Raw genomic sequence first — 24363 nt, forward strand, 5'->3', positions numbered from 1 at the left:
TTGTAGAACAAAGTATCATGCCCGCACGTAACGCAAGTCCGCTACTGCAATAAATTAGTGACTAAGGAACATAGTAACACAGTAACTTTTTTAGCACTACCTTGGCTCCAATGACCCCCAAATATATTTAGATATTTAGAATCTGGGCATTCCGAGTTTGGAATGAGGAGGAAGTCATCTAAAGGTGTCAAAAAAGAACTTTTGATATATTGAAAAGAAAGTTGTTGGAATTATCTTTGTCCATGGAAGTGTAAGTCAATGGGGAAAATTATGGATCGTCTGAGCCAATTAACTCAGCTTCCTAGTTCTTCAACTCGATAAAAACTTTTCGATCTGTCAGTTGGATTCCGTTCGTAGTTGCACTTTCAATAAGTCTTCATTGTTCAGTTCACGAGCGCAATACTTAAGTTGCGATTTTATTAGCAATATCTGCAGAATTTGTTTTTTGTGAATATTCGGTAAAATCAGGCAACATTAAAACACATCACTAAGTTCTTCTTCTCCCTGTTGTTCTCCTTGATACCAATCAGGAAAATGAACTGGCATATTTGCGTATTTTATTTGAATAGCATCGATTTGTGCTCCGGCCCATATTCTGATTTCCACTGGTCTATGTCCAAGTAATGCATAATATTGATCATCAAATGGTTCACCACCATCACCACCGTGACCATGTCGTCCAGGACTCGCACCAGTGGTTCCTGGTCTGACACACCGGATTCCAAACTGATTGATTCCATTGGAACTTCTTCCCAATATAGAGTTGATGTACATACCAGGCTCACAGATATCTCGATATTGAGTGCCGCCACCACCTCCACCATACGGTTGCATAGTGGTTTGGCCTAACAGAGACACACACGTAAATTGGAGGAAATCTAACATAGAACCAGCCCTGTACGCAATAGCAGTAATAACTCCTTCGTTTGGACAAGCGAATGCGTTCATTCCTCCACCATTTCCACCATGTTTTGGTCCCCATTCCTCTCTATATTCTATACAACAAAGGAAATAAAATCTACGTAAACAATGCCTAAATAGAATGGTTGAACTTCGTAGACTTACGATAGCAATTAGTGCATAGTGGAGCTAGATAAGTGTTTCCATAATTGATTTGAATTGCATCCAAAAAGTCTCCGGATCTAATTGTTATTCCAATGGGCCTGTTACCAGCGGAAAAGGTCAAATCATCAAAGACTGATCCACCCATTCCGCCAAAGCTTCCACTGTCTATTCCATGCGTGGTCATATCAGTATCATGTCTGCAACGAATTCCGAGTCGATCTAATCTAGCGTCACTCCTCCCGTATATCGAGCTAATATAGTATCGTTCAGGACACCCAATATTTCCTGGACTGCCTCCACCACCGCCATACGGACCAAATGTAGTTCGACCCGCCCATGATGTGCATATAAATGAAAGTTGATCCACTTTCAATCCGACACGATAGTTAATATCTGTAATAGCTCCGTTGAATGGACATGAAAAACTTAATTCATGACCACCGCCACCTCCATGTATTGGTCCTGTGTTTGCGTTCTTTGCTAAAATAATCGCTACAATTAGTTTCGTGTTGCGTTCCAATTAAAACATTTCACAATTCGTCTGGGAACTATTGTCGATAAGAATTTTCCAACTTACGAGTTAGTAGAACAACATCTTTACCGGCTTCAGCAAGTACCACTGCTAAAAGGGCACTTGTAATAATCACTATAATCATTACTATTTTTTCAAGATAATGCAATTCTTCAGTGGGAAATTGGTGTAAATTTCAATAGTTGATTCAGTTAGTTACTGGCTATTGGTAAAAACACAAAGCAAAAAATTTCAATATTTTAAAGCGTTCGGAGATGATATTATTGTCGCTGTGTTCGCACATATCGGTCTATTTCGATGAAAAAAAAAAATTCTTAAATAGATCGAGGACGATCGAAAATCGAATCAAATTTTAATAGCATAAAAAGAAGATGCATAAATAAGGGGTACAAGAAGTTGGATTGATTCTTACCTTTTGCCAAACTCAATCACAAGCTTGAAAAGAAAAATTCACTTTACTACGAACGCTAAAAATTTTCCACACTTAGTAATATATTACTTCCGCACGTCTGGCCTGTTATTGTTATTGCTGAATTTATTTATCATACACTTCGTTATATATGCGAAAGATTGTGATGACATTTATTCCGTATCGTCTTTCCCACTTTTTATCTTTTTTTATTGGATGTTTAGCAGAAATATAGTTACACACCATAGAGGTACGTACCTAGAGTCATTACGAGCAAAATTCAGTGGAAAATCACCTCTAATCATTCTCAATTCAAAATTCTAGTTGATAGAATTTCGGAGAATTGTTTGCTTCTAAAAACGCTTTTTCTTTTCCTTTTTCTGTGAACCATTATCCGAATCCCAATCTTTTAAATCGTTGAGCTGAGAGTTTCATACGAATCTTTACGAATCTTCCCTAGGTAACACACATAATAATCTACATTTTGATAGGATGTTCCACTGCACAAAGTTCATTGGACCTGAAAATTTGGAAACTGAACTCATGAGCAATGTGCGCATTTAAAGTACATTTTTTGCTTGTAATAACACACTCCACTTCAAAATATTTGTTGTTTACTCTCTTATCGAAAAGGTATTTTGTTCAAAATGTGGCTATGGCACAGCAGACTTTCAGTTATATAACCAAAAATTGCAAGTTTACAGCTTTGTTGTTCTCGGCAATAACAAGAGGTAAATAGTTATTTTTCTAACGAATGATAAAAGGTCTTTTTAACGAATTCCAAATTTCCAGCACGAGCCAGAGTCTATTCGATTTCAGAACTCGTCTCCGGCTCGTGCTGGAAGCCTGGAATTCGCTAAAAAAGCTTTATAGCATGAGTTAGCAACAACGTTTTTCCTAAAAGACGACGTCGCGATATTTAAACAATAGTTCGGAAATAGTTATTTAAGCAACATCTCATCGTACAACGTTTCTTGCAACAAGCTGCGAAAAGTGAAAATTTTGAAACGCAAACTTAACACAAATTTATTTTTAATAAAAGTAGTTACAGTGAACGACATCTCAAATGTCTCACTGTCATTTTTAGCCCCGTACGAAGTACTGGGGGCTTATAAGATTAATATGCCGTTTGTAACACGTCGAATTGGAAGCAGACAGTAAGGGCAAAGCATTTGGTTATGTTCATAGGTGACGAATCCGCAATAAAAAAAATGTCCGTCCGTCCGTCCGTCCGTCCGTCTGTGACCCCTCTAGCTTGAGCAAATCACAACCTTTTTTCAAAATTCTTTTTTTCCCCGATTGGTATCGACAAAAGTAAGGTCAAGTTCGAAAATGGGCATGGTAGATTTGCTAGATTTTGTTTTATTTGAGAGATAATTGAATGCCGAACAGAATGATGGCAAAAAAAGTTTCAAATTTGGGCCCTTGGACTAAGGCCGCTACTCGGTCCTAAGTGTTTTTTGCACATAAATCGAGTAAATCTCATCCGATTTTGCTAGATTTAGTGTTTTATGGAAGGTAATTGAATACCGAAAAGAACATGGCGAAAAAAGTTTAAAATTTGGGCCCTTGGACTAAGGCCGCTACTCGGCCCTAAGTGTTTTTTGCACATAAATCGAGTAAATCTCATCCGATTTTGCTAGTTTTTGTTTCATTTGAGAGATAATTGAATGCCGAATAGAATGATGGCAAAAAAAGTTTCAAATTTGGGCCCTTGCACTATGGCCGCTACTCGGTCCTAAGTGTTTTTTGCACATAAATCGAGTAAATCTCATCCGATTTTGCTAGATTTAGTGTTTTATGGAAGGTAATTGAATACCGAAAAGAACATGGCGAAAAAAGTTTAAAATTTGGGCCCTTGGACTAAGGCCGCTACTCGGCCCTAAGTGTTTTTTGCACATAAATCGAGTAAATCTCACCCGATTTTGCTAGATTTAGTTTTTTATGGAAGGTAATTGAATACCGAAAAGAACGTGGCGAAAAAAGTTTAAAATTTGGGCCCTTGGACTAAGGCCGCTACTCGGCCCTAAGTGTTTTTTGCACATAAATCGAGTAAATCTCATCCGATTTTGCTAGTTTTTGTTTCATTTGAGAGATAATTGAATGCCGAATAGAATGATGGCAAAAAAAGTTTCAAATTTGGGCCCTTGCACTAAGGCCGCTACTCGGCCCTAAGTGCTCTTTGCACATAAATCGAGTAAATCTCAACCGATTTTGCTAGTTTTTGTTTCATTTGAGAGGTAATTGAATACCCAATGGAAAGTTGGCAAAAAATTTTGGGTTTCTAAAACAATATCGTAAATTATTGGTTTTATTTGGGAGGTACTTCGTACGGGCTTTCGTAATTGCGCTATGCGCAATTTTAAAAATGAACACTTTCAGTAAATTTGACCATGCCCAACTTGACTTGCATTTTGGTAACAGACGCATTAGAGGGTTGTAGACGTATTAGGGTTCCGGGCGTATTACGGCTACGGACGTATTATGGTTACGGACGAAATAGGATTACGGGTCGTACGGGGCTAAGTCGCAGCAAACGCTCCGACTGTTCTGATGCCTTGTTTTCAGAGAATGTCATTGTGAATTTGCAATGACACAATAAAATTCTCAGAAAAATTTGACAGTGAGACATTTGAGATGTCGTTCACTGTACATAGAAAGTTCACTTTTCGCGAAAATGATTTTATGTAACTCAGCATCAAAATGTGCAAACTGTAGATGCCTCTGTTGTATAAATAGCTGTACAAAGTGTTCATCTTTAGAGAGCCCAATTTTAGATTTATCAGAGTTTCAAAAGTCATCGATGTTTCCAGTCAATGAAGTGCTTTCTAACCTATGATAATCTGGCGCAAAATTTGAACATTCCAAAATATCATAGACTGGAAACACTTAATCGACTGCATAAATCGATGACTTGAGATAAACATGAAACCACAGTTGAAATCATACCATAAGTATTGCACATTTAATACTTGAGCACTTCACAGAATGAAATGTTTTCACTTCCTGGTGCTAAACTATTTTAATATTTAACACAAAGATTTACGGGATGATCGTTACACATCGCATTGTGTGATTTAGCATCAGATAAATTCCGCGAAATGCTTCCCTGGAAGTTGCACTTTAGAAACTGAACTTGAAGCGAGGGGTTAAGCGCTACCGAAAATGTTGGTTATGCTGATAGAATTTGGTAATAAAATGGAATTTGTCGTATTGAGTGGAATTGTTGGAATTTTCAGGGGAATTTTTGGTATTGAGTGGAATTGTTGGAAATGTTGGAATGTTCATTGGAAAGTAATGGGATCTCTGGAAAATGAATACAATTTTTGGTGCTAACTTAAAGCGTTTGAATTGCTGCAATTTTTTGGAAATATTGTAATTTTCAGTGGAATTTTTGGTATTGAATGGAATTAGTTGGGAATAAACCTTCTGTTTATGGAATTGGTATTTGTGGCACACAACTTTGGTGGTACCCCTTGCAGTATTTTTTCTGACAAATTATAGTGCAAGTATCTGCAAGTCCGTAAACGATTTATTCTTAATAAGTAGAGCTCTATACAAGGTTCAATAATCTCTCATAATTGAATTTCGTTTCTATTTGTTTTTTACAAAAGTACTTGATAAAGAGATTTGGCGTACACATACCTTTGAACCGTACGTATACATGCTGGTTTCAAATACAGTTTCAAAATATATGTAACCAAATTTCGAATGTATATAATATTTGTAGACGCATCCATCACGCATGCAGTTGATTATTTTTACGTTTCTCCAAAATACACATAATACAGAGCACATCAGGCCGAATCTTTTTTTTTTGAAGGGACATAAGCTCGGAAAAAATATCAGCAGAAATAAATCGCTTTAATAGTGGAAATAAAGTGTAGAATTACACGAACCGTAAGCATGAAATTGTCATGATGGTATGTGGTGTGTGTGTATTTTGGTAACTATGGGACGATTTGTGAATAGGATTTTTTTTTTTTAAATGAAATTTTCTTTATTTTCGTTGCGACAAAAAGAGTTGCTGGCTATTACAAATGAGAAATGTTGTTTGTCACACACAGTTGGAGTTTATCGCATCGTTGCAATAAAGTAAATCATAAATGAACTGAATTAAACGAAATTATTGTGGTGTAGACTCACTGGGCGTAGACATTCGTAATTTAGATTCCGTTAGGTCAGGGACTTTCATTAGACAGTAGCAATGAAATGAGTCCGAGCTAGGAATATGGTAGCACCTTTGATTATTTAGCATTGGTCAGGAGTTCAAATTCTTATCGATAAGATTTCTATGAATATTAGCAGATTATTGTAACAATGAAATGTATTCTCGCGCTAGTGTGCATGCAAAGGCTAATTTCAGAGCGAAAGTTTTTCACGTATTGGTGCTAGAAAGAAATCATCAATGAAGTATCCAAAGGCAGTACTGACAATTATGTTCCGAGACTGTGACATATTGATCTTAAGTCGACTTAAGTCGAAGGAGGAGGTGATTGATTCTTGTTGAAATAATTAAGTTTTTCACAATGATGAAAACGGAAACTTTTGTGCCATTCTATACGAACACAACTGTTTCGAGCCGTGAAATCCGTAAATGTCATTTTTACTTTGCTTTCGAAAAATTGTGTACAAAATTGATGTGGTTTTTTCGTGGATACAAACGGTTATTCACACCACGCACGGATAAAACATCATGTGTTCACTTCGTGGAGAAATAAGAAATTCCGACTCGAGTTTTCAGTACTGGCTCGCATTTTTTAGTACCCCCAGTCACGAATATAGAAAAAATATGAAAAAGTGTTCCCAACTGAACTGGGCTCAAAATAAGATTTTATATTCTGAATTTTTCTTGTTTCATACGACCCACAGTGCGTTTATAGTCCAGTGACGATAACACGCTTATGCGTAATGGTTAACTCGTTTGCTTGCCATTATTCGATTGAGTTGCCAGTGTGAGGGTTCGAAACTCAACCGCAGCAGAAAAAAAATCGGTTGTCAGACTTGTACACAAATACACAGCTGACTGAATCGGTTCGAATCTGGTGTAGTTGTGTGTGTAGAACCGTACTAGACTGCTATAGGTACTAAGGCGCAATAATCTAAAAATACTTTGAAGGCGTGGTTCGGAATACATGCTAATGCCTTCATTAGCTATAGCAGCATTGGTAGCCGAACCTGACACTTAAGTGTGATCTCCCGGCTGAGCAATACCATACGCTAAATAAAACACGCTTATGACATGCTTATCCAAACAAAAATTTGCAAAATTTATTCAGGAAAAAGATTGTTAATTTCTAACAACATGCTGTCGTCGGATGGGTTGCAATCACATAATGGTTTTTTTTCGTTTCATTTAAATGAATAACAGGCAAGGGTGTATCGTTTTAATCACTGAGTTCATTTGGCTTATCATATTTAACGGAAAGGTATGAAAGGTTTGACTTTCAAAATTGTTGCTCAGTTTCTTTTTGTGTTTGTTGTGCGTTGGTTGTATCAATTCAATCGTTCTTGTGTTCTTTTTAATAAATAAATAGAATAAAAATGACAAATATTGCCCGTTCCATAGATAACTACGACGATATGAGTAAGATACTCACCGAGTAAGTTCTAAAAGTTTTTGTTTTAATTCTTGGAAATTATTTTGAATTTTGAACGACTCGAATTACCTTCGTGTAGCTACATTAAAGACACTAAAAAAGTAGCATTATTACTCGACTACGATGGAACACTTGCACCAATATCTCAGCATTCCGATGAAACTAATATGGACCCATATTCTGTCAAATTTTTGAACAAACTTTCACTTAATCCGAACATTTTTATTGCATTTATTTCGGGTAATTATTCCATTTTTTTACACGATAGTTCGACATATAACATTTAGGTGATTTTTCCTCTACATCTGAAGGTAGGGGTGTGGTTGATGTTAAAAGTACAATTGGTATTCGCAATTGTACATACGCTGGTAATCATGGAATGGAAATAATATTCAGAAATCGTGAAAGATGGGAATACGTGTTGAGCGATCATTTGAAGGAACAATTTCTTGGAATGATTAAGGCAATGGACGAGGCACAGGTTGTTAGAAAGTATTTTTTTAACGAAATTATCAGCGCTTGCTGGTGTATTTCGACTGTTCTTGTAATTAACATGAATTCTTGTATTTATTCTAACCAATTAAAGTTGACCGCACACGGTGCCTATGTTGAAAACAAGGGTACATCAATTTCTTATCACTACAATGAAGTTCCTCTAGAGTATCAAGAAGAGCTCACAAACAAGGCAAGACAAATAATTCGTTCGTTCGATTTTGTGGCTAATGAAGCGAAAGGTGTTATTGAAGGAAATGCTCCGGTCGATTGGAACAAAGGTGTTTGCGATAACGGGTCCATTGTTTTTTGTTCTTACTGACAAAATGTCATCTGTTTTAAGGTAATGCCGCTCTTCTAATATTAGAAAAAGAATTCGGAGACGATTGGAAATCATTTGTTCGAGTAATTTTCGCTGGTGACGATACAACTGATGAGAATGCAATGAAGGTTTTACTTTATTGAAAAATTTTCTTTAAAAAAAGATAAAAATTGAAATTAACTGATAAAATCTCTAATGCGCAGTCACTCAAAGGAAATGCAATCAGCTTTAGAATTTCGGATTTATTGAAAGAAGAAACTGCTGCTGACTACCTCTTACCGTCAACAAACGCTGTTTCATATTTGTTACAGTGGTTAGAAAGTAAATTCTTTCATCACTCTTTCAGCGATCTCCCATCATCTCAACAACGTTAACAAAATACTATCGTTACAATTGGATGATTAGTTTTTAGAGTTACTGATGTTCAAAAGGAGTATACAGAATAAATAGTAGAACTACTGGATATGATTTTCTAAGAATTTTCACTTTTTAGACTGTATCGCATTCTACCGATATGTGAATCAACCATTTTACCGTGTACCGTACATTGTCAAAAATTCATTAGTTGAAAAATTATCAGCTTCAATTGTAAAGCATTTCTTTCATATTCGACGGTAAAGAAAAGGTAACAATCTACTACTTCGATAACTTTAATTTTCTGTACCAACATATCACACGGTGCGGCTGAACAACTTTATTTTAAAAGGTGACGCACCATCGCTGCACTGCTCGGCTCGATATTCCTGAAGAAATGGTGAGCTCTTGAAGAATCGGCTTCTTCAGGAACTAGTCGTTTTTTCAGAAAGTTGTCGTTCCTTGTGTCGTCGATTTTTCAGTTTAACGATGTTCATCGAAATGAAACGCAGAAAAGACGTTCCCAATTCTTTATGACTTATTTATGATTTATGTTTAAAAAAATCTAATTGGAATTAGTAACATAAATCAGTGGTGTGCGATGGTTCGGGTCCGGAAGGGGCCATAGAAAATTGTTGTAAAAAATTTATTTTAAAAAGACCAAAAGAATTTAGTGACTTATTTTCGGCCGAAACATCCATGAAGACATAATAATGACTCATTTGTGTGCAAAGGTAAACAAATTTAGATCATGTTGTCTTGAAAAACGTTTAAAAACAGTAGTAAGTGATTGCATTGGTTGCACGGGCTTTTTTAAGCGTGTAATTTACACATTGTGTGTAAAAACTTTTAAAAAGTGTGTAATCTTACACACTTTTGTGTTTGCACAAAAAATGTGTAATTATACACGTTTTCAGAGAAAAAAAAATCACCAACAGTCTACTTGAAGCAACACTCAAAAACTGTAAAGCCAGTATGCAATATTTGGTCGATGAGAAACTGGGTGTTGGGGAATCTCGCGCCGTGTGAAATTCCTACCTAGTGGTAATTTCGCGCCCATACATTTTTTGAATTTTTGGAAACTGGTGCGAGGTGTGGTTGGAAGTCAGCGCGAATTATGGAATTCGGTGCGAATTTGATTTATGATGGTTTTAGGCAAAGTAAAAGTTGGAAATGGGTGCGATTTAGAGCGTGTACAAAGAAACTGAAAGTTGGAAATTGGTGCGAACTCGATTTAGAGCATGTACAAAGAAACTAAATTTTCCTTTTACGAAATGTTAACAAAGACTGAGGGAATTTTTCTTTTACAAAATTGTGTTCGCACCCCTTTCCAACTTTTACTTTCTTTAAAAATGCTCTAAATCGAGTTCGCACCCATTTCCAACTTTTACTTGACCTAAAATCATCATAAATCAAATTCACACCGAATTCCATAATTCGCGCCGAATTCCAACAACACCAAAAATTCAAGAAATGTATGGGCGCGAAATTACCACTGTAAGCCTGTTGGAATCATCCAGAAAATTTATCTGAAAAAGTTCCGAACAGTTCGGAATACAAAATTTCAGAATTTTTTCGGAATTCTGTTAGAATTATTCGGAATTTTTCCGCATTAAAATTCCCAATAATAACCCTGGTACTGATAGATACTAAAACTAAACCGAAATGATCGATGCACAACGACTGTACGAATTAAGCGAAGAATTTAAAATGAAAATTAATGCGGAGTTGGATGACGTGTCCGACCAAAGTGAAACATTGGATAGACTGAACAGCAAGATCGTCAAAACGGTAATGGATTTTATGGAATCCAAATGCAAATCTGTCCGTGTGAAAGAATCGAAACTCAGTCAGGAAACGCTAGATCTGATATCATGCCGAGTAGAGCTTATAAAAGACGGAAAGAGAGACTCGACAGAGTACCGAAACTTGACAAAGACTATCAACAAGGCAATGAAATCAGACCTCAGAAAGTACAACGTTCAACTGACCCAAAAAACAATCAAGGCAAACTGCAACATGAAGGTCCTGTGATCCAAGCTGACTGAAACCAACGACTACAACCGATGAAGCACAGAATGAGAGACCAACGTTTACAAACGCGGGGTAAGAAGAGGTGACACGTTGTTAAGTGCAATAGCGACTCTGTTCAATAAGTGTCTGGAATTGGAGAAAATACCAAAGGCATGGGAAAATGCAGTGATTGTATTGATGTACAAAAAAGGCGACATTACAAAGCTAGAGAACTACCGATCGATCAGGCTCCTATCGATACTCTATAAGCTGTTCATGAAGATCATCGCAAAGAGGAACACGAAGAAGTTAGACTTCTATCAACCAGTCGAACAAGCTGGATTTCGAGCCGGCTTCAGTACGAACGATCATTTACAGACGATCAGAATGCTTATTGAGAAATGCAACGAGTGCAAGATTGGAATAGTCTTGATATTCATAGACTTCGAAAAAGCTTTCGATTCGATTCAGTGGAGACATGGTCGATATTGGACTCATTGAACGAATGCAGAGTGGACTCGAGGTACTCTAATTCAATTCGATATGTGTACGAAAATGCCACGTTGTGTTTAAGACTTGGTGAGGACACGGATAATTTCAAAATCGGTCGAGGTGTAAGACAAGGAGACACCATCTCTCCGAAGTTATTCACATCAGTCCTCGAAAGTGTTTTTAAGAAATTGAATTGGAGTAAGATGGGAATGAATGTGAACGGCAAGTACCTGAGTCACCTCCGTTTTGGAGACGACATTGTCCTTATAGCAGCTGGTCTGGATCAAGCACAAACAATGCTACAGCAGTTGAACGAAGAATCGAGCAAAGTGGGTTTAAAGATGAACCTAACGAAAACGAAGGTCATGACGAACATCGTCGACGACAGAGAAAATAAAATTGGAGACACAGTGATTGAAAGAGTCGATTGTTACGTATACCTTGGTCACAAGCTGAAATTGGGATTGGACAATCAAACTGCCGAAGTGAAGCGAAGAATTGGTCTAGGTTGGGCAGCATTCGGTAAACTCAGGCTAATCTTCAAGAGCAAGATGAATAACAGCTTGAAACGGAAAGTGTTCGATTCGTGTGTCCTGCCAGTCCTTACATATGGAGCGGAAACGTTGACATTAACGAAAGCATCAGAAAACAAGCTTAGGGTTGCGCAAAGGGCCCTGGAACGAAGTATGTTGGGAATTTCGCTCAGAGACAAAATGACAAACGAATGGATCCGACAACAGACAATAATCGTCGATGTCATGGAAAGGATAGCGTCTCTAAAGTGGAATTGGACAGGTCATATTGCAAGAATGACGGTTGGACAAAATCGATCATGAACTGGAGACCACCAACAACCCGATCTATGTGAAGACAGACCACCAGAACGTTGGACGAATAGCATCAAGAGAGCAGTAGGAGCAAATTGGCAGCAAGTGGCAACAGAGCGTTCAAAATGGAAGGAGGAAGGTAAGGCCTACATCCAGCAGTGGATATACAATGGCTGAAGAAGAAGAAGAAGAAGAAGATGTAAGACGTTTCAGCTAATTTGTTACTTTTCAGAATATTTTCACCAATTAAGTTCCAAACAAATTTTTTTTATTATTTTTTATAGATGGAGAACGTTATTATAAGACACTTTGTCTCGTATCATATGCCAAAAAAAGTTCAAACTTTTTTTATAAATCATTTTGAAAGTCACTAAAAACACGAAAATTCGAAAAAAAAAATTCCCACTCGTCAAAATAGAAATATTGAACAACGGACGACGTAATGTACTATCAACGCACTCGGTATCCCACGAAAATTATTCATAGTGTGATTATCACACCGTGATAGTGGACATGTATTTAATTTGAAGGAAAAATATTCACTATGAGCATGAGCAATACCCTCTCACCTCTCTAGCAACCAAACTACTTTTATTAGGGTGGTGAAAGAATCAAACAGCCTTTGGAAATTACATGTATGTACATACGTACATACAATATGGGACACAGTCAAAACGTGGAATTGTGTTTGTAGAATACAAAGAAACACTCTGTTGCATTGGATACTATGCCTACCCAGGATAGTAGTTGGAATGCCGATCGAGAACGCGAACCACGCATACAAGACAAACGAGGCAGCGGCTGAATTTTTCGATGACTTTGGATGTAGCAATACCAAAAAGCGTCGATCCGTTTGATTTGGCACCAAAATAAAAAATTGGCAGTGGATTTTATGGCCACTGAACGTCATGCGCCAGCGGTACCGATGAAAACCTCAACGTCACGAACATACGTAACGAACGATGGAAAATAATTACTTGAATTCCGTTTTGCAGCCGTAGCAAACCTACCTTTTCGAAACAGAGAAAAGTGTCTGTTCGGGCTGATATGCGTATACGTCTGCGAAGGATGTTTTCTTTTGCGTGCGCGAAAGTTGGAAAAATTTGTGGTAAAGAAACGTAGCTACTAACGGGCAAAGGTGGGCATTGCCCCGTGGGCAAATTTCAAGATGGCCTCAATTTTCTTGAAATATCGAAAAAAAAGAACGAAACTGTACAAGCGACACTTTATCTCAACTCTCTACATGGCGCACAGCCGGAAATATCTAAAAAATACGAAATTACAAGATGGCCGCCATTTTAAAAAAATTATAAATAAAATCAATACAATTTCCAAGATGGTGGCTGTCCGCCATTTTGTTGGACATTTTAACCCTAAACACACGTTCTTCATTGAAACCAACACACCAAATGAATAAATACCTAAAATCCCAAAATGTTCCAAAAGTTATGTGAAGAAACAAATTTTTCAAATTCATAATCTTTGCGCACATTTTATATGAAGCATGGCAACACTGATCTACTACATACACCATCATTATAGCTGTTATATTGTCATAAAAATGAAATATTGGCTTTCATATAAGTGCGTTTTTTGGAAATGTTCATGAAAATGTTTTAATTAAATTTACAGAAATTAATTTATGATTTTCCGGTGAAAAAGTGTTAAGATTGAATTAATATAAGTTTTAATGTAGTGGTTCGATACGTATATTAAACCCATATGAAACATTTCTATTAACTCGAATATGGTGAAAGTGCTGAAAATGTGTGAAGATGCTTCATTTCAAGTAGTGTTTTCTCCGGATGTAGATAACCGTTTTCAATGATCTATAGCTCGCTGAACTCGTATTGAAGAGTACTTTCGTTTAAACATTTTTTTTTTGATTCGGTTCAGTATGGAAAGGTTAAAATGTTCGCCTATATATAGGTTCCTTAGTTCTCCCGTTGGTTGTTCTTTTTTCTTTTTTAGGAAAGTCGAACTAGCGTCACGAACCTCCGCTATCGCTTCGGTTGATGATCGGGAAATGTGGCAATATGGCATAAGGCTCGGAACGGATCGGATTGATCCGATTTTTTTGGGGTTGATCCGAAATTTATTTCATCCCAATCCGATCCGAATCCGAAAATCGACAATCCGAACTCGATCCGAACCGAACGGATACGATCCGAAATTGACCCGAAATCTGAAAATATCAATCGGATATCCGAAATCAATCTGAATTAGCTATACACTTTTGTCAGGAGAAATTTCCTCTTAAACCACCATTTGCTGATAGCTGGCGATTGGTGTCTGATGTATTCGCTCGTTGGATTCGTATATCACATAGCATTAATAATCTTTTTATTAATGTGTCAGCGAATTCGAACTCACGAACTTCCAAAACAATAATTCAGTGTGAGGCTAACGACTTACACACTGCGCTATTGAGTCGACTATATTGGTAAATAACATGAATTCAATAAACTTTTGATTGTAAAGCATAAAAGGTGCTTAAGCGGTAAACCGCTTAAGCTTTTGCGTTCCACTCGTTCCACTCCAATTAAAAATTTGGCTTGTCAGTCATGTTAGACCTGCCAAAGGAACTTTATTTTTCAATTTTTATTTCTCATTTGATTCGAATACCAGAGATATACACCAAGACTACCAGCGTTAAGTCCCTTATTGGGAAATGTGGTAATATGTCACAGATTTCAGGCCGTAGGGACTAGTATTTAATAGAATGCAGGCACTCTATCTTTTCTGCCTGTTAGATAAGGGCTGGCTACCTAAAACTTGCCGATTCTCCAGCTAGCTCGATGTGGCCAGCAGAAACTATATGCACAGGAGCTGTTCATAAATTGCGTAATTCTATAATCTGATTTTTCACTTAAGCCTTTGGTTTTATGAACGGCCCCAAACAGTACAATTTTAGTGAAAAATATTCCCTGTGAGTGTGCTAAGTTTGTCTCTACAATATTCAAGCCAGTCATTGTTTTGCGTATAATCCATAGAATTGGCGATTGTGATGTCTCTGCGATTACCAGCGAAATCGGACAGAAAAACTAAAAATACTTTTTAACACTTCAATTTCATCTCACTGAGCACTGACAGCCATAAAATCCAATATTGTTGAATGATAAGAAAACATTTATTCGTCAAATGAATGAACTCCAAGTGCTCTTTCATTCTAACGAAGCGATAATAATTTTTATCACATAATTGACGCATCGTGCAACCATTAATTTTTCAAATTTATTAATTTTTCTATTCGCGCTCCGTGCATTTATATAATAACGAATCGTATGCCCATTTAATGTGATAACATTTTCAAAACAAGACAATCATTAATAGTCTAGTTACATTTGAATAATGCATTGAACAAATTAGTACACCTGTGGAATTGATTTTTTTCACTTTTATGTTATGTTCGGAAGTATCAGGCAAAAGTCCCGTGAGATTTTTACAGGGGAAATGTCTTAAATCCCGATTTTTGTGCATAACCAGGCACTCGTTTTCGAATGAGTTCCATGTACAAACTGTGACATATATCCCTATAGTATCTGAACAAAAACCGATAATTAAACTTGCAGCAATAATAAAAAAACATTTTGAACGCGAAATTTGCAAATAAAAAAATTACTTGATCAGAATTTGAACCTGCGATCATTGAGTTTGTAAATTGAAAATCTGACATTTTTGGGGTTACGTTACAAAATAATTTTTTGACAGTTCGATCGGAGAGAGATGTGAGACGTCACTAAAGTAGACAAATGTGCGCCTGATTTTTAGTCGTCGATTTTATTCTTGCATTCTACAACTGAATTTCTCATTGATGTTGGTCAACTATAAATCCTAGCAAATAATTTGTTTAAAATTAGTGAAAACAACTGAAAAATGATTGATGAAATTAAAATGTGATATGAAACGTTTAGACGTGTAACAGTGGTGTTTATTTACGAAAAAATCTTTTCGGTAATGCAATTCACGTTGTAAAATTTGATTTGATCTTCCATATAAACAATAAATTACACTAAAAAATCGCATCACAGTGCAGTAACATATTTCGAGAAATTTGAGGATAAAGTGTTGAAACTCAGCCCATTCGAAAAACATCCAAGTGGTGAGTTCATTTTGTGAGATTATTATACCTAAACATTTTGACTGAAAATCTTTTGTTTCACTGTTAAAATAGGCAACAATAGAAAGGTTGCAGGTGATGTTAAATGGGTGATTACAGTCCTGTTTTATCGCGGAATTGAAAGGTAAGACTTTGTTTCGTATTGTCAAATTTAAATGCAAAATTACGCATTAAGTGAAAGTGTCGATTTACGATCTCTTGTCCGTATACCTTAGTGTGTACTGTGCAGGGGTGGTTCCGTACCTGTTCCACGAAAGCATTTCTCATACTTTAGTTTGCTTAAGTTGAGATGTAGTTCAGATTTGTTAATGAATTTTACTAGCAAAACTTCCTCACTTCCACTTTTTTTCCTGTGAAAAATCAACTCAACTCAATAGACCGAAACTTCTCTTTGTAAAAATTAAATAAAACTGGACTCATGTATAGAATCAGTGAATAATAATATATTTTATTGAAAAATATTATTGAAATTGTTTAAATTGGCAACAAGGTGTGTTAAAGTGTAATGTAAAAAAAAACAGAAAATTTCACGATTAAAACGAACTTGAGTTCGAACAAAATTCAATTTCAATTTGACAATAAAAAGTATAGATTTAACCTACATAACAACAAATTGATTAAAATGGTTTGGCCGTTGTCGCTTAAAACTCTTCGTCATCAACATCCTCATCCTCTACAGTGTTACGCGACGAATTCGAACAATCATTTCCCTTACACTCACCACATGCTGAGGTACATGTCATAGAAAACTTTTTGCAGTTGCATCGTTTCGTCTCGCAATTACTTTTGCAATTGCAGCGTATGTTGGAGAGAAGTTTTACAGGAGCTGGATCGAGGTCTGTAGTCTTAGCTCTTAATGTGTTGTTTCGAAGTTCCCAACCATATTGAAGCGGGTTCAACATTCTTGTTCCAAGCCATGTTTGCATTTGATAGTACGTGCGTAGACTGTGGTAGTGAACAGCTGATTCTGTGGGGGGCAAGGTCTGAACTTGAACCGCAGTTGTTTTTGAAGCTACTTTTTCAGTAAACCGTTGATATCGCAGATCATCCAGCTCTTGCGACGCCTTACCATTATATAATATACACAAAGCCTTTTTTCCGGCAGCGATGATTTCAGCAGTTTTACTTTCTTCTCCCAAAAAAACTGCCGAAGCTTCTCTGAAAGCTTCGATTTTGGCGAATTTACTGAGTGCAACTGATGTACTTAATCCGAATGGATGTGAAGTTAAAGTACTGCCGGTCACAACATGCATAAAAATTAAATTCTTCATTACATCTCGGCCAAGTGTTGCATCCATTTTTTTAAGACTCCATAGTTTTGCAGATTTCTGTTTTTTCTCGTCCGACTGGAGCCAAATATTGTAACCCTCGTTATCGAATCTGTTGCACAATACCACCAATTCCTCAATGTTTCCGCCGATCACAATGGTCTCGTTCGAAATGGCCTCACGAATTGCAACGTCTGCGATTGACGATACGGGGTCACTGGAAGCGAAAATAACTTCGCAGTTATTTTCACTTAGTGATTTGCCAAGCAGATTTATAAAACGTTGCATGTTAAATGTATTCGATAAAAAGATCTCCTTCTTGCAGCTAACCAGCATGTTACCAGTGAAAAGTATGTCTTTTCCTGGTATTCCTTTTGTACGACGAAGATTAATTTCATCCCTTACGCTCGGGGATAAATCGTAGTTGCTTTCAAGTACAACGGTAGAGTGTCCATATTGTGACACATATTTGATATATTTTTCAAAAATTGCATCAAAAGTCTCATCTTTCTGCCAAGGAATTTTGTTGATTAATGAACGACCATTGATCACAATATTACAACCATCAAAAGCCGTTGAATTTTTCCCATCAGATCCAACGTTTTTCCATAAAGTATCAAAAAGAGTTGAAGTATTTCCTTCGCGCATAAATCCAAATTCATCGAAAAGAGCTGACGGCTTTTGGGAGAGCTCGTACTTAAACAAATTTCGAATTTCATTGTCATCCATATCTCTTGTTATCAACATTAGCCGTTGAAAAAGCAGCTGAGGATCAATACTCACTATTTCACCATCAATAACGAGAGCACTCTTCGAACTCGGTTTGATGGCACTGTTAGCTTTTTTGAAACAATATTCGCCAACCTTCTTTTCAACCATTGACGAAATAATTTTTTCTCCGATTTCAGATGATGTATCAATGTTTACGTTGCCGGCAGCCTTCGATCCGTTGCAAATATTTCGCAAACCGGAGTCGGGACACTTGAACGGATTACGTTCGTTCAAAAACTCCAGCACGCATTTAGTGTCTTCGTGGTCTCGGGCTTGCCTGAAAATTTAAAAAAGTATTGTTCTGCAGATGATGATGTGCATACGAAGGTAATTTGAATAACTAAAATTTCAACACAGACGCAGTAGGTCTAAAATTTTGCAACAATCTATTCGTGATTTAAGATGGAGTTTGAAATCGCGAGGCAGATCATCAGTCAGAATTGCAATTTTTATGTGACCTTAGACATCTTTTGTAGCTATCCATCACTATTCATAACTGTTTTTGTTGAAAAGCTTCAGGAAACTTGTGAATTTCTTAGAATGATGTCTTGGCCGAATTTAACATCAAACATTACAGTACCAACTTATAAGCTCAAATGAGCACTAAAATAAGCAATGCCTTGCTTAATTACTGAGAGATATTGCACCGGTTTGTTCATGAATGTTTGATGTCGAAATCGGCCAGGCCATTCTCTGCAGATAAAAAAACTATTTCCATTTCATTGATTGTACTTTATGGTCTAATGAATATTTTGTTAAGAATGGACACGACTAATGTTAGGCACCTTGCTTTATTTTCTTTTGAGTAAAACTGTAAAAGTTGATGTCGATTTTCATAAATCCGCAAATTTTATTAGAGTAAAATCCGAACTTCGCGTAGTTTATTTTATTATATTGACAAATGGTTTATACTGTGATACTAGAGGTTCAATCGCGACTTCACGATTTTCAGCAAAAAAGGAACTCACGTATATTAAGTTTATTTTGATTTAAGTGTATTGAAGTCATACCTGGCTAAGCTACAATCTTTGTGTTGTTCCGATGTTTCGTAGTGCAACTCAGTCAGTTGTTGCATAGCAATATTAATTTCGATGCATGCCGGCATTGATTGAACCCAAATTAATCTACTCCTTTCATCAATGCCACTTCCTCTGGTCAATCCTCCTTGAGACTTTATGGATCTCATTAATGTTTGTTCTATTGTGAGGTCACAAGCGATGCCTCCCCAGTATCGGTCCGACCTGCGTATAATGTAGTCACCGTTCATGAATATTGCATACACGTCAGGGTGGGTATGAAGCAATCGTGCCATTTGTTGCAAATATAAATATCCACATTTCGCGTAGTGATTATGTCCGGCAGCGGCGAAATATGGGAGCATTTTTTTCAGTGTAATTAAATGAAGTGTCCAGTTCCCCGTACGCTCGCTTCGAATGAAGGAACGTAAGAGTTGAATCATATCGCTATATTGAATCCACAATTTGGCTGTGCGAGACTTTTCAGACAGACGTTTCTTTGCACGCTCAAATTTTTCTTTCGCCGATTTCACAATTTCATTTGATGTCACATCGTGTAGTCCAACGTCACCGTCAAATACCTGCTCGTACAAAGTGTGTATTTCGGATAGTAAATTATTCCAGCACTCAGTTTCGTTTTCCTCCGAAACCTGAGATTGTACTTCCTTTGTCAACAGTGTGTTTAAAGCGCTATCCACTATTAAATGACCGCGTAAAGCCCGAGAATAGGCTTTTCCACTCATGATATGAGTGACGCTGTTCGGTGCATAAATTGTTTCCAGCGTTTCTCGCAATCCCATTTCTTCCATTAGACTTCCAATGCTCCCTAAAAAGCTCATAACAGCATGGAAGGCACCGAGCAGCACTACAATGTTTTTGAGAATACTTTCTGCCGGCGCATTCGATATAATCAACAAAGCCTTCCAATACAGTGGCTGATCGAATGTTATTATCGGCGGAATCCCGAGATTTTTTGCTCGTTCTGCGACGAAATGAAGAGTTGAATGTATGCATGTGAAGTCTGACGGATTCAAATCGATCATTGGGAGAATGGTAATCGACGACTTGCCAGAGTGGTTCCCATTATTTACCTTCTGCATGAATCCAGCCCAAGATGGCCTCATTTTTGCTTCTTGCCAGGTAACGTTAAACAAAAAATCAATTTTATCTTGCGGGTCACAGCCATCAAGTCTTTCTAATCTTTCGAAAATCAGTTGATCTTCTGTATCATTTCCTTCGTATGGCAGTATAGGAATTGTTCCGATGGCACGAACGTGTTCAAAAGTTACGTCAGCCATTCTCTTAACGGCTTTAGTTTCGGATATTTTAGGCGTAAATGCAGCGATAATTCCCATTCCATGAAAAGTATTCTTTCCGTCTAGAGTTCTTGAATCATGATCGACGTTATCTGCCACAAATTTGCCTACGGTTTTTGTGTTGTCTTGCAAATCAATATTTGTTGGTGTAGTGGCAGCACATAATTTGAACTTTAGGACTTCACTGTACGACGAACAAAATCCTAATTTATTGAGCGTTTGAATCAAATGTTTTGACCCGAAATGATGATGCATCTGAACTCCTAATCCGATCTGCGTAGGGGCGATTATTGCTCGTGGTCGTGTTGCTTGTACTATTGCCTGGCCAATAGCCACAACTTTCAAATGCTGTTTTTCCAATCGTGTAATACCGGTCAAAAGATCAGACAATAATGTCGGAACAAAATCTGACTGTTTCTCGATATTGGCTAAATCGTCTGGGTGTGGGTACTCTTCCTTACATGTCGGCATACTTAGTATCTCGGATCGAATCAATGCGATAGCCAGTTTTATAATTCTGCTCTTCTCAGCCTCACTATTCAAATTCCTTTTGGCTTTGTAGAAGTCCGAAATGATGTGCTCAACGGAATATCTAAAATTAGTGATGAACAGTTTAGGGCGACACAAGACAGCTTCAGCAAATTAACATAAAATCGAAAGGTGCCGAAAAGTGTACGTTTCAATGATGAAAAGTACACTTTTCGTCATTGCACCATTTTATGTTTTCTACGCTAAGTGTTGGTGCTTGTTGAACTTTTAATTACCGAAACAAAACCAAGTCGTTAACTCCGTTCACCTGACTTATTACAATATTGTCGCCAAAATGTTCCAATAGTTTTTGCTTGAAGTATTTTCTTGAGTACGCATTAGTGCTTTCATCGCACTCACTCTCCATTCGTTCACAGAGATCTGATATCGCGAAAACTTCGCCTTCATTTTCCACCATGTATGCACATATTTTGAGGAATGCAGCACCACTTTTTCGATCTGGTGGTCGTCCAACCTTTCTTCCCGAGTTCAATTGTGAACTCGGTTTTGCCGTTCGGAAATTTATGTTGCAAGCCTGATGATACTTTGCTCCCATCAAACTAAAGCTTCCGATTCTCTCGTTAACTTCGTGTGCCCATTGATCATTTCGGTCTTGCATGCAACGGCGGAGAGTAGCTTCAAAGTTTTCCGTCTTGACTTCGTGAACTTCAACGCCTCTTTTTCTCGATTCGGTTAACGTTGCGGGGCTGAAGCAAAACAAGCAGATATTTTGCAAATTGGTGCCTTCGATTTGAACAGTTCCTGATTCCTCTACAGTCTCTTCATTCTGGAGACGTTGAACGGTTGTTGTTGGACGAGTAAAATTTTTTCTGCACACACTATGAACTCTTTGACCTTCTTGCACCTGAAATATAATTTAAGTTCCGAGTTCATACACACATCAACTGTAATCGCTTGAGAATTTTTGCATTTTTTTTGTCATCGTCATCGTCATATACACAATGGGAGGCTCAGCAAAAATTCAGACCTTTGTTCTCGCCTTTGTCATCATATTAGCAAAATCTGAGATCAGTAATTAAATGGAATATGTTTCAGTTGAGGCACAAATATACTGTTTATACACTAAATTAGCAAAGGTTCTTCATATAATCAGAGACTAATCATCCATTGTGCTGCAATTGCGTAACCTCAATCTTGATGTTTTTCGGTCTTGGTAACAAATTAAAATAATTTAAAAAAATATTTATACCGTGATACCACTACACTTCGACTCGCTAACTTTATTTATGCCTTTAACACCTTTTAAGCTTAATGTGACCGAATTTTCGGCGTTTAGAGGTAAGCTGCAAAAGACGCAAGTATCCATTTTGTTTAAAACTTGATACAAAATCGTTAATAAAAAGTTTTTGGCGGTAGATTAGCTTTGTAACATGTATCACATCAATGTATTATGCATACATGGTGATTGGTGATACATATGCATTTGTAGCTGGCCAGGTATGTCATTGCATATTGATATGATATAACTCTCATATCAGAGTTTTTGCCATAGATGTATGTAATTGTCTCAAAACCTCTTGATCAGTATCACACACATTGACTATTTGTTATCCGGTATTGTTTATTGGATAAGGCTAGTACACAGTTCGTAAAAAATGACTGAAAAATCAACACTCTGTAAAATGATTCAAAAATGACTGCGCAAAATTTGTGATGTGCGTGGGGTTGTGCTTGTTTTTTCGGATTTATCGATTATAAAGTTTCGCGCTGACATTTTTCAATCATTTTGCAGCCATTCTTTTAGAAATTGTGCACTGTATGTTGTAATTTTCACTTATACACTCTATTATTTTTTTTTTGGTAATTGCAATTTGGCTATCAATGTTTGCGGATATTATAAAATTACTTGTTGACGATGAGATATCAGATTTTACTTTTCATAAATTTTGTTGATTGTCGTGTCCATTACAACTCATTTCATAAAAAAATTGTCAAATAAATTTAAGCAACTGTATTTTTCGAAATAACTTATGTTTATGCAACTAATAAATTTTGTTACAAAAATAAAAACGTAAATCTTGTTGTGATTTTCAAAAATCAGGCGCACATTTGTCTACTTTAGTGACGTCTCACATCTCTCTCCGATCGAACTGTCAAAAAATTATTGTGTAACGTAACCCCAAAAATGTCAGATTTTCAATTTACAAACTCAATGATCGCAGGTTCAAATTCTGATGAAGTAATTTTTTTATTTGCAAATTTCGCGTTCAAAATGTTTTTTTATTATTGCTGCAAGTTTAATTATCGGTTTTTGTTCAGATACTATAGGGATATATGTCACAGTTTGTACATGGAACTCATTCGAAAACGAGTGCCTGGTTATGCACAAAAATCGGGATTTAAGACATTTCCCCTGTAAAAATCTCACGGGACTTTTGCCTGATACTTCCGAACATAACATAAAAGTGAAAAAAATCAATTCCACAGGTGTACTAATTTGTTCTAAGTTTTAGTGTATCATTATTTAGTATGGCTAGACTATAAATGGTGCTGTAGTGTAAACAGCATACAGTGGATGCAACAATTACGACACAATATAATATCAAAAGTAACCAATGCATCGGATGCCATAAAAAGAATCAATTTATTTGTTGAACTAAGTACGCCGCTTAATTATTAAAAAAAAAGAAAAGAAGAATCAACTCAAGGACACACAAGCAGCGAACAGAGTCAACAGAAGTTGTCTCGGAATACGGAAAAATTCAACAGATTTTTCGAGTATTTGTTGCGAGAGAGAGAGAATGAAAATAATCAAAAATTGCGGAAGGTGCGGGAATGCAGAAAAAAAATTGATCAAATTTAATTTTAGACAGTTCGTCAAACTTATATTTTTCATCAAACAATGGCCAACTCTCCAAACTCATTTGTGTAACATTAATCACCGCATGAAACTGCATTAGGTGTTTGGAAAGCACGAACAGATCTTCTTAATTTGTGAAATTTCTCAATTTATGCCTGGACACAATGCGATTCTAACTTAGATTATTCTTAGAGGATGAGAATCTCCTCTTTCAAATGAGCACACTATGACTTCTAAGAAATTTTAAAAGAACGTTAAACGTAAACATCATTCTTTGTAGGCAAAATAAGACTAGAAATTCTCAAATAATTTTTGTAAAAAAAAATTCAAATGCATTTTTCTAACAATCAAACAATCGTGTGCTAAAAAAATCAGCATTATAACACCTGTAACCATCATGCTTTGTGCCAACCGAGA

The 24363-nt window shown here is 36.7% G+C and overlaps 2 protein-coding genes and 1 long non-coding RNA gene across 5 annotated transcripts; 2 read left to right on the top strand and 1 right to left on the bottom strand.

Moving 5' to 3' along the window:
• Positions 1-460: 460 nt before the first annotated feature.
• Positions 461-3284, bottom strand: LOC119076531. 3 transcript variants are annotated; one of them, XM_037183317.1, is made up of 4 exons: positions 2010-2176; positions 1643-1799; positions 1066-1545; positions 461-995 (listed from the first exon to the last, which is right to left on the bottom strand). In XM_037183317.1, exons 2-4 carry the CDS (start codon positions 1719-1721, stop codon positions 475-477), a joined length of 1080 nt encoding a protein of 359 aa, XP_037039212.1. In that variant the 5' UTR covers positions 1722-1799; positions 2010-2176; the 3' UTR covers positions 461-474. The 3 variants fall into 3 exon arrangements, with proteins under 3 accessions (XP_037039212.1, XP_037039215.1, XP_037039214.1); XM_037183320.1 differs by lacking the exons at positions 1643-1799; positions 2010-2176 and adding an exon at positions 3278-3284; XM_037183319.1 differs by lacking the exon at positions 1643-1799.
• Positions 3285-5200: 1916 nt separating this feature from the next.
• Positions 5201-24151, top strand: LOC119076561. The gene is made up of 3 exons (XR_005087653.1): positions 5201-5213; positions 15010-15019; positions 24059-24151. It is a non-coding gene; the product is annotated as an uncharacterized LOC119076561 (long non-coding RNA).
• On the top strand, positions 7250-8877 carry LOC119076539 (probable trehalose-phosphate phosphatase H). Its single transcript, XM_037183333.1, has 6 exons — positions 7250-7609; positions 7686-7846; positions 7918-8087; positions 8193-8379; positions 8442-8548; positions 8624-8877. Exons 1-6 carry the CDS (start codon positions 7551-7553, stop codon positions 8792-8794), a joined length of 855 nt encoding a protein of 284 aa, XP_037039228.1. The 5' UTR covers positions 7250-7550; the 3' UTR covers positions 8795-8877.
• Positions 24152-24363: the final 212 nt, after the last annotated feature.

The sequence above is a fragment of the Bradysia coprophila genome, unplaced genomic scaffold (assembly GCF_014529535.1).
Source record: "Bradysia coprophila strain Holo2 unplaced genomic scaffold, BU_Bcop_v1 contig_232, whole genome shotgun sequence".
Classification (NCBI taxonomy): Eukaryota; Metazoa; Arthropoda; class Insecta; order Diptera; family Sciaridae; genus Bradysia; species Bradysia coprophila.